The 10,283-nt window shown below is 48.2% G+C and overlaps 1 protein-coding gene across 1 annotated transcript in view; it reads left to right on the forward strand.

The window, feature by feature from the left end:
* The first annotated feature begins 1,461 nt into the window (after positions 1–1,461).
* Positions 1,462–10,283, forward strand: part of mfsd11 (major facilitator superfamily domain containing 11) — a 9,749-nt gene continuing 927 nt past the window's right edge. Inside the window, exons 1-14 of the mRNA XM_055052033.1 lie at positions 1,462–1,743; positions 4,678–4,810; positions 4,880–4,935; positions 5,002–5,109; positions 5,184–5,263; positions 5,574–5,670; positions 7,220–7,278; positions 7,346–7,505; positions 7,825–7,868; positions 7,940–8,005; positions 8,181–8,306; positions 8,398–8,572; positions 9,188–9,323; positions 9,396–10,283. The exon at positions 9,396–10,283 is cut by the window's right edge and continues 927 nt beyond it. Coding sequence (XP_054908008.1) covers positions 4,715–4,810; positions 4,880–4,935; positions 5,002–5,109; positions 5,184–5,263; positions 5,574–5,670; positions 7,220–7,278; positions 7,346–7,505; positions 7,825–7,868; positions 7,940–8,005; positions 8,181–8,306; positions 8,398–8,572; positions 9,188–9,323; positions 9,396–9,557 — 1,365 coding nt within the window. The 5' untranslated portion in view covers positions 1,462–1,743; positions 4,678–4,714 and the 3' untranslated portion in view covers positions 9,558–10,283. The remainder of the gene's footprint in view (positions 1,744–4,677; positions 4,811–4,879; positions 4,936–5,001; positions 5,110–5,183; positions 5,264–5,573; positions 5,671–7,219; positions 7,279–7,345; positions 7,506–7,824; positions 7,869–7,939; positions 8,006–8,180; positions 8,307–8,397; positions 8,573–9,187; positions 9,324–9,395) is intronic.

A 10,283-nucleotide genomic window follows, 5' to 3' on the forward strand; every position in this document is an offset into this window, starting at 1 on the left:
AGGCCCTGGTGCTGTCCAGTTTTTCATACCTGAGACTCTTTCTTGGACATCTGTCACAGTGATGGTTACCGGGGCTTGCTCAGGGAGGTTGCTGTGGTCCTCTCGTAGAGAGATCAGCCACTGTGCATTGCTGTTGTGGGACGCCTCCCTTTCCCATATGCCTTTCCAGTATTGTTCCGTCTCCAGCCTTGGTGGGTCTGCTCTGTTGTTATTGTTACCCTGCCATTGAGAGTACACCTTAGCTGGTTGAGTGGAGAAGAGCCGGTTAATCCTTCTGGATTCATTCTCCCTTGTGTATCTCTTTAGGCGGCTGGACAAGGCTTGGAGCCTCTGTTTGGCAGTCTCGAGTGCTTCAGGTATGGGCATCTGCCTGTACTTTCTGGGTACTGGTCTTTTCATTGCACCCTTGTGGAGCTCTGACAGTTGGCTCACTTCCCTCCTTGTTACCTTGATTTTAGCCTCTAACCGTCTTTTCCATGGTGGGTATTGGGTCTCATGGTTGCTCTTATAGCCAAGTATCTCAAGGATCACTGATGCTGAGTTGTAGATCAGCTCATTGGTTTCTGTTATGGTGTTGGTAGGGATCGTTCTCAATGCTGCATTCACATTCTCAATGAGACTTTCAGATGGTACTTCACTCAGCCGTTGTAATTGGCGCCGGGGAGGCCTGGTTGTCATTCGGGTCATGATTCTCTCTCTCAGGTCAGCAGCTGTCTCGTTCAGCTCTGTTTCGCTCATTGGGGCCGTGTATCCCCTCACTGGGTGGGGACTTGTAGTTAAGTCCCCACAGTCCTGACATCCGGGTTCCTCCCTTTTGCCGTAGCATTTGTGTTGTATCTCGTCAATCTCAAGTTGTGATAGCAGTTGCCGTTTGCGGATGTTGGAACACTGAGCTACTAGTTGTTTAGCGCTTAGTGTTGACTGGGGATGTCGAAGTAACCATTCCTTCCCCAGTCTTTGCATGTAACCTCTCTCACTAGGGTTACTTGAGTAGTAGCATTCCAACAGATCCACATTTTCATCTCTCGCCCATTTCCGTCTTGTTCCAGTAGCCCATTTGTCATCAAGGTGCTCTGGTTCCCCAACACCTGACGCAGACCTTGTTTGGCCGGGCGACGTCTGAGCCGGCATGTTATGCAACTTAGTATCTCTCATGGTATGAGGTAGGCAGTAGCTTGAAGGGTCTTGCCTAAGGACCCAGACTGGATTCGAACCCTGCCCTCTCGGGTGATATACCGATGCCTTATGTATTGAGCTATCCAGTCAGCTTATATATATATATATATATATATATATATATATATATATATATATATATATATATATATATATATATATATATATATATATATATACACAAACGCACACATATTTATATATAGAGATATGTATTGAAACGTCTCCACCTGGTGGTGAATTTAAACTGGTAAACTGGGTTCCTGTTGGTTCGGCCGGAAGCGGTTAGCAGCTTTAGCTGCTAACCGCTGCTAGGCGTTTAGCAGCGCCGAGCAGCGGTTAGCAGCGGTTAGCAGCGCTAGCATCGTGAGCTTCTCCTGCTGCGTGTTGGTCAGCTGACTGGTCATGTGACTCCCGGTCGGTCCGGTTCCCACCTGAGAATATCTCCATTTCTCCTCGAACTACCCGCAGAAGGAGGCAAGAAGCTGGAGACCCAGTGAGAAGCTGCTGGGTTCAACAAGCGAGCCGAGCCTGGTTCTGGTTCTGGTTCTGGTTCTGGTTCGGGCGGTGAGTCATTTCTTGCTGCTTATTATTGTATCTTTTGATCACCTGACTGGGAGCCACATCCGCCTTAATTATGACAGAGAGCCGTTTTTCTGATTATTAAAACTATGACAGAGAAACATCTGAAGCTGCAGAGGTTTCCTATCTGGGTCATCTTAGCCGAACCTTCTGCTGTTCCGGGGGGTTTGGACCTCTATGACTCTAACATGGATAAAAACATTTATGAATATCTCCCCAGACAGACAGGATCTATGTCGGTCCAGTTCGGTCAGGTGTGGGTTCAGGGACCAACTGCTGGTCTGTCCCTTTAATTGTGCTTTAACTAGACCAGATGATAAGAGCTGTGTCCATCAGATCCGGTGCATTTATGGTCAAAGCGTGTTTATTCTGCATTCAGTGAAATTAGTCAGTGGTCAGAGGATCCAGTAATCGTAGATACTTCAAGATAATATTTTTTAAATAAAAGTAAAACTACGTTGTAGTAAAACTACTTTTTTGTATAAATGTAACTAGTTCCTGCCCACCAGCTCTCTGCTGGAGAAGCTGCTTCAGGTGAGAATCTGCCAATCTAAAGCTGCAGCTAACAGCATCAACACTGGAGCGAACAGCATCAAAACTGGAACTAGCAGCATAAACCTGGAGCTAGCAGCATCAAAACTGGAGCTAACAGCATCAAAACTGGAGCTAACAGCATCAAAACTAGCTAACAGCGTCAAAACTGGAGCTAGCAGCATCAAAACTGGAACGAGAAGTGTCAATACTGGAGCTAGCAGCATCAAAACTGGAACGAGAAGTGTCAATACTGGAGCTAGCAGCATCAAAACTGGAGCTAACAGCATCAAAACTGGAGCTAGCAGCATCAAAACTGGAGCTAACAGCATCAAAACTAGCTAGCAGCATCAAAACTGGAGCTAACAGCATCAAAACTAGCTAACAGCATCAAAACTGGAGCGAGCAGCGTCAAAACTGGAGCTAGCAGCGTCAAAACTGGAGCTAGCAGCATCAAAACTGGAGCTAACAGCATCAAAACTGGAGCTAGCAGCATCAAAACTGGAGCTAACAGCATCAAAACTGGAGCTAGCAGCATCAAAACTGGAGCTAGCAGCATCAAAACTGGAGCTAACAGCATCAAAACTAGCTAGCAGCATCAAAACTGGAGCTAACAGCATCAAAACTAGCTAACAGCATCAAAACTGGAGCTAGCAGCATCAAAACTGGAGTTAGCAGCGTCAAAACTGGAGCTAGCAGCATCAAAACTGGAGCTAACAGCATCAAAACTAGCTAGCAGCATCAAAACTGGAGCTAACAGCATCAAAACTAGCTAGCAGCATCAAAACTGGAGCTAGCAGCATCAAAACTGGAGCTAACAGCATCAAAACTAGCTAACAGCATCAAAACTGGAGCGAGCAACGTCAAAACTGGAGCTAGCAGCGTCAAAACTGGAGCTAGCAGCATCAAAACTGGAGCTAACAGCATCAAAACTAGCTAGCAGCATCAAAACTGGAGCTAACAGCATCAAAACTAGCTAACAGCATCAAAACTGGAGCGAGCAGCGTCAAAACTGGAGCGAGCAACGTCAAAACTGGAGCTAGCAGCATCAAAACTCCAGCTAACAGCGTAAAAACTGGAGCTAGCAGCATCAAAACTCCAGCTAACAGCGTAAAAACTGGAGCTAGCAGCATCAAAACTGGAGTGAGCAGCGTCAAAACTAGCGAGCAGCGTCAAAACTGGAGCGAGCAGCATCAAAACTGGAGCGAGCAGCGTCAAAACTGGAGTGAGCAGCGTCAAAACTGGAGTGAGCAGCGTCAAAACTGGAGCTAGCAGCATCAAAACTGGAGCTAGCAGCATCAAAACTGGAGCTAGCAGCATCAAAACTGGAGCTAACAGCATCAAAACTAGCTAACAGCATCAAAACTGGAGCGAGCAGCGTCAAAACTGGAGCGAGCAGCGTCAAAACTGGAGCTAACTGCACCAGAACTTGGGCTAACAGCATCAAAACTGGAGCGAGCAGCGTCAAAACTGGAGCGAGCAGCGTCAAAACTGGAGCGAGCAGCGTCAAAACTGGAGCTAACAGCGTCAAAACTGGAGCTAGCAGCATCAAAACTCCAGCTAACAGCGTAAAAACTGGAGCTAGCAGCATCAAAACTGGAGTGAGCAGCGTCAAAACTAGCGAGCAGCGTCAAAACTGGAGCGAGCAGCGTCAAAACTGGAGTGAGCAGCGTCAAAACTACCTAGCAGCGTCAAAACTGGAGCTAGCAGCATCAAAACTGGAGCTAGCAGCATCAAAACTGGAGCTAGCAGCATCAAAACTGGAGCTAGCAGCATCAAAACTGGAGCTAACAGCATCAAAACTGGAGCTAACAGCATCAAAACTGGAGCTAGCAACATCAAAACTGGAGCTAGCAGCATCAAAACTGGAGCTAGCAGCATCAAAACTGGAGCTAGCAGCATCAAAACTGGAGCTAGCAGCATCAAAACTGGAGCTAACAGCATCAAAACTGGAGCTAGCAACATCAAAACTGGAGCTAGCAGCATCAAAACTGGAGCTAGCAGCATCAAAACTGGAGCTAGCAGCATCAAAACTGGAGCTAACAGCATCAAAACTGGAGCTAACAGCATCAAAACTGGAGCTAGCAACATCAAAACTGGAGCTAACAGCACCAGAACTGGAGCTAGCAGCATCAAAACTGGAGCTAGAAGCATCAAAACTGGAGCTAGAAGCATCAAAACTGGAGCTAGCAGCATCAAAACTGGAGCTAGAAGCATCAAACTAGAGCTTTTTTACGGCATGCAGAGCCTGATGCTACTTCCATCGCTAGCTTATAAGGTGACAGCAGTGAGGCTGCAGCCCAGTTCTGAACCCACCATTAACGACCCAGGCCACTGTTCTGATGGTTCTGATGCAGCTTGTTTGTCTCTACTTCCTGTCCTCTCCAGGAAGTTTTCCTAATTTGGGCTTAGACGATCCTCCAGTATGGGTCCAGACGGGAAGAAGCTGCTGAACATCGTCATTCTTGGCTTCGGCTTCATGTTCATGTTTACAGCCTTCCAGACATGTGGAAACATTGAGGTGGGTCGATTCTGGTTCTGGTTCTGGTTCTGGATCAGCAGCTGAAGCTCCTCCTCTTTGTGTTTGCAGCAAACAGTCATCAAGAGCTTCAACAGCACCGAGTTTCATGGAAGTGGCTATACAAGGTAAGATTCTGGTCCCGGTTCTGATCCCGGTCCAGGTTCTGGTTCTGATGGTGTCCTCCTCCCCAGCATGGCGATCATTTATGGCGTTTTCTCTGCCTCCAACCTGATGGCGCCCTCCGTGGTGACGCTCATCGGACCGCAGGTCTCCATGTTCCTCAGCGGGATCTTGTACAGGTACCACTTCCTGCCACACAGCTGAAGGTTCTGACCCGGTTCTGAGCCTGTTCTGACCTGTCTCCTGTTTCCAGCGGCTACATCGCCATGTTCATCCACCCGCTGACCTGGACCTTCTACACGGCCTCCGTGCTGGTGGGCGTGGCCGCCGCAGGTACAGCTGATGCTCCTCCTCTTCCTGCTCTTCCTGCTCTTCCTCCTCTTCCTCCTCTTCCTCCTCTTCCTCCTCTTCCTCCTCTTCCTCCTCTTCCTCCTCTTCCTGCTCTTCCTCCTCTTCCTCCTCTTCCTGCTCTTCCTCCTCTTCCTCCTCTTCCTCCTCTTCCTCCTCTTCCTGCTCTTCCTGCTCTTCCTCCTCTTCCTCCTCTTCCTCCTCTTCCTGCTCTTCCTCCTCTTCCTCCTCTTCCTCCTCTTCCTCCTCTTCCTCCTCTTCCTCCTCTTCCTCTAACCCGTCTCTCTCTCTCCAGTCTTGTGGACGGCTCAGGGAAACGTTTTGGCGATCAATTCCACCGATCGATCCATTGGGAGGAACAGTGGCATTTTCTGGTCGCTGCTCCAGTTCAGGTAAACCGGGTCGTCCAGCAGAACCAGAACCGATGCTTAGCTGGCTGATGCTAGTGAGGCTCTGGTTACCAAGGAAACCACAGACAGGGTTTTACCAGAACCCTGAAGGAAAGTATTCACACCCCTTTCTATTTCTACTCTGGCCCGGTTCTGACCTGGTTCTGACCCAGGGAGTTGATGGTTCAGTGTGTGAATCTTTCCAACTGGAGCTTTAGTCTCAGAGTTCCTCTCCTGGATGTCGCCCTTTCGCCGAGTTTTCCAGTCACTCTCGGTTTATTGTCAGCTTCCTGATTGCAGGCCAATCAGAGGAAGCCGCTTCAGTTTCATACATTTAGCATCCAGACAATAAAATCAACCGTCATCATTCAGCAGATTTACCTGAGCGTTTGGCTCCTACAGCTGATCGTCTCTTTCTGAGCCTGTTGCCTGCTGATTAGTGATGATTAGTGATGATTAGTGATGATTAGTGATTATGCTTTTCGACCCATGGCTCTGTGTCCATACTGTGCCACTGAATACTGACACCTGCTGGACATTAAAAATCCCTGCAGGCAACAAAGTTGACAACTGATTTGATGACCAACTTCCTACAATAAGTTTTAAGTCACTGTATTTTATTGTACATTGTAGTATTATTTCATATCTTCAGTTAAATTCAAAATATATCTGATATTCTTAGAAACCGTCAATAAATAATGTGAACATGGACCATAAAGTGAAAATTTAAGTGAACGATTTGCAATGACGATGCTTGTGGAGAATCGTCATTCCAAACATTTTTTCTTCACAAATTTTCATCAGAAAAAAAACAGTTTTTCCAACATTTTGAAATTTGTCTGTTACGCTTTTTTGACACAACTTGTCCTGTTGTAGAAAAAGAAATGAAGTAAACAACACATTTATATGAAAAAATTCATAAAAAGCAACAGAGTAATTTGTAGAATACCTGAGTTTATCCAGGTGTATCTGGGATTCATCCTGATGCTCTATGATGGTGGATTTATTAAATCAAACATATGAAACTTAACCTGCAGGACATGATATGAATGTAAACTAAGAGTCAATTTCAGATGAATTAGGATTCAGATAGATCCAGTAGAAACTGGAAAGAACCGGATGAAACAACAACCAAGTGAAAACCAAGAGCTTATTTTCTGATGTGGATCAAAATGGCCCCAAACGACCAAACCTTTCGTTTGGCTTCAGGCTCCATATTGACGCTGTAAAAGATCAAGAATCCTTTTGGCAAATGCATCCTGTTAAAGATTTGCTTCCTTATAAACACAGTTTGGCGCCTCTGTGTCATTTCCAGACACTTCCTGTATCGGTCAAGTGACTTCCTGAAAGCAACGCGCTCCGATGCGGGTTTGTCTGAGGGCTTGACGCATCGGTGTTGCCGGACCCATCACTACTGCTGATATTCGCGCTTCTATTTTTGCCATAGATGAGATTTTTATTTCTATTGTTGTAATTAGTCTGTTACCAGTTTAGTTTCCAGCTGCAGCCATTTTGGTGCAAAGGTCTCTGATCTGATCTCCTCTGGTTGCAGCTTGTTCTTCGGGAACCTCTACATCTACTGCGCCTGGCACGGCCACGTCCACATCACAGGTAGGAGGCGGCAGCAGGCGGCGCCCGACTGCCGCCGACTCACTCCGACTCACTCCGTGTCTTTCAGACAAGGACCGTCGGACCGTCTTCATCTCTCTCACCGTCATCAGTTTGGTCGGCTGCTTCCTCTTCTTCCTGATCAGAAAACCCGACCCGGAGTCTTCCTCCGGTTCTGAGGCGACAGAGTCTCTACTACAGTCTGAGTCCGGAGATGGGTCCACAGACAGGTGAGGTTCTGGTCCACAGACAGGTGAGGTTCTGGTCCACAGACAGGTGAGGTTCTGGTCCACAGACAGGTGAGGTTCTGGTCCACAGACAGGTGAGGTTCTGGTCCACAGACAGGTGAGGTTCTCAGTGGACTGTAAAAAGTATTCACCCCCCTGGATGGTAGGAACCAGTTTCCTCTTTGACGTTGAAGACTTTCTGAAATGAACCCTGTCAGGGGGCAAATTCAGCCTGGTTTCCCGCCAGGCTGTATTTGCCCCCACCAGGCTCACAATACTTCATGTTTTGAGGAATTGAGTCTCGTGTTTTCTGTGTCTGCAGTTCATCCAGAAAAGATCTCTGCACTCAGGCTCTGGATGCTTTTGGTACCATCAACACACTCTTCATCATCCTCCTCTCCCTCCTCTTCCTCCTGACCTTTGCTCTCTGTCTACAGTCCAGGCCTGCAAGATCTCCGTCACCAAGGAGATGCTGCTGCTGAGCGCCTCCATCGGATACACAGGTGGGTTCTGCTGTAGGACCGGTTCTGAGACTTTTAACCGACCCAGTTGGAACCACCTGAAACCAAGTTTAGTTTCAAGATTCTAAAAGTCCATCAACCCTGCAGCTCAGTGAGGTTCTGGTTCTCTCAGATTAATGATTGGGCCGAAACAAGTTCTGGTTCTGTTCCCTCTCAGGACTGGAGCTGACCTTCTACAGTGGCGTGTACGGAACCTGCATCGGCGCCATGACCCGGTTCGGGTCCGATGCCAAGAGTCTGATCGGCATCTCTGGGATCTGCATCGGTCTGGGAGAGATCATAGGTAAGCAGCCGGTCCGGTCCGGTTGGAGCGTCCGGTCCGATCTGGGCTCTGCAGCGGAGCTGTTTACCCAGCTGTTTCCCTTTCCCTCCAGGAGGGGGCGTCTTTGGGATGCTGAACAAGAAAAACCGGTTTGGGCGGAACCCGGTGGTTCTGCTGGGACTCATAACGCACTTTGTGGCATTTTTCCTGATTTTCTTGAACATCGCCAGCGATGCTCCGCTGGCGCCGGAGGGCGGCACGGATCTGGAGGCCTTCATCGCGCCCAGGTAGGAAGCGCTGCCCCCTGCTGGTCAGAATCACTCTATGCTTTCACTATCCAGCTACTGAAAGGAAGCAAAGCATCCAACACATTTTGAGAAAGTTCAGCAAATAGCTTGGTCTCGGTTGGATTTTGTTGGACTCTGCTGGTCACCTGATCAGCTTAAGAAAATTGTTGATGCACGTGAACCATGTTGTTTTGTTTGAAGCATTCCTAACTTGTAGGTGGTTGGATCAGTTTGGAGCATAAAGTCAACAAAATGCAACTGGGGATCCTGTTAAACCAGTATGTGATGTCATGTGGAGCAGAGTTGGGCCTCCATATTACTGTAAAACAGCCGACTTCCTTTACAACTCAACATACTGGAACAGTTTGGCTTTTGAGAAACCAGTAAAAACTTTCTGGACAAATGTAAAAGTTTCTCTCTCTCTCTGTCTCTCTCTCTCTCTCTCTCTCTCTCTCTCTCTCTGTCTCTCTCTCTGTCTCTCTCTCTCTGTCTCTCTCTCTCTCTCTCTCTCTCTCTCTCTCTCTGTCTCTCTCTCTGTCTCTCTCTTCCTCTCTCTCTCTGTCTCTCTCTCTCTCTCTCTTCCTCTCTCTCTTTCTCTCTCTCTCTCTCTTGCAGTGTTCCCTTGGCTATGATCTGCAGCTTCCTGTTGGGCCTTGGCGACAGCTGCTTCAACACACAGCTGCTCAGCATCATCGGCTTCCTGTTCCGGGACAACAGCGCCCCCGCCTTCGCAGTCTTCAAGTTCATCCAGGTTCTGGTTCCGACCCGGGCCTCCAACTCGGTGGAACCGGAACGCCGCTAACTCTTCTCCTTCTCTTTGCAGTCCATCATGGCCGCCGTGGCCTTCTTCTACAGCAACTTCCTGCTGCTGCACTGGCAGCTCCTCATCCTCGTCGTCTTCGGCTTCCTGGGCTCCGTGTCCTTCTTTGCTGCCGAGTGGCTCGCCGAGTCCAGGAGGAGGGACTCGGACTACGACAGCATCTGAAGCGTCCAGGAGACGCCCAGATGGACGGACGCCAGGAGACGCTGTCCTCCCAGATAAACTCTTCTTTCTTTAAGCTCACCTTGCTGGATGGTGGAGGGAAAACCCGGAGCGGATCATACTTGAGGAAGCTGCTGCTGTAGATGTTTGGAGACTACAGGTCACCCAGAGAGACCGTGGACGTCCAGCTGGTCCAACCTGTCTCTGGAGATATTCCTCACCTGCTTTAAACAGAACCTGCAGGTTCTGGGTTCTCTGCAGAACCTCTGAGACCAGAAACAGAACATCTCAGTTTAAATGACACACTAATGCACAGGTGTCAAACTCCAGTCCCGGAGGCCCACTGGCTGCCCTGCAGCGTTTAGATGACAGAACGATGAGCTCATTAAGGTTCTGGAGAACCGATCCTCAGTGGAGGAGGAAATGAAGCCGTTTCATTCCAGGATTTTGTACCTGAGGCTCATCTAAAACCTGTGGGCCTCCAGGCCTGGACTGTGACACCCCTGCACTAACTGGAGCTGGGTTCATTTAAGGGCGTCGGCGTCAATCAGTCTGGATATAAATGCACACCACACTTGTCAGATTATTAAAATGTAAAAAAGAAATCAACCAATAATTTTGGGAATCTTGGATCATTTGTGAAGCTTGAGTTTGGACTAGACCAAAATGTGACAAAATGTTCTGTGAATACGTGGAAGTAATCGGGTCAGAACCTCTGAAGAACCAGTT

The sequence above is a fragment of the Poeciliopsis prolifica genome, unplaced genomic scaffold, assembly GCF_027474105.1.
Source record: "Poeciliopsis prolifica strain line A6 unplaced genomic scaffold, Auburn_PproV2 SCAFFOLD034, whole genome shotgun sequence".
In the NCBI taxonomy this organism is placed as follows: Eukaryota; Metazoa; Chordata; class Actinopteri; order Cyprinodontiformes; family Poeciliidae; genus Poeciliopsis; species Poeciliopsis prolifica.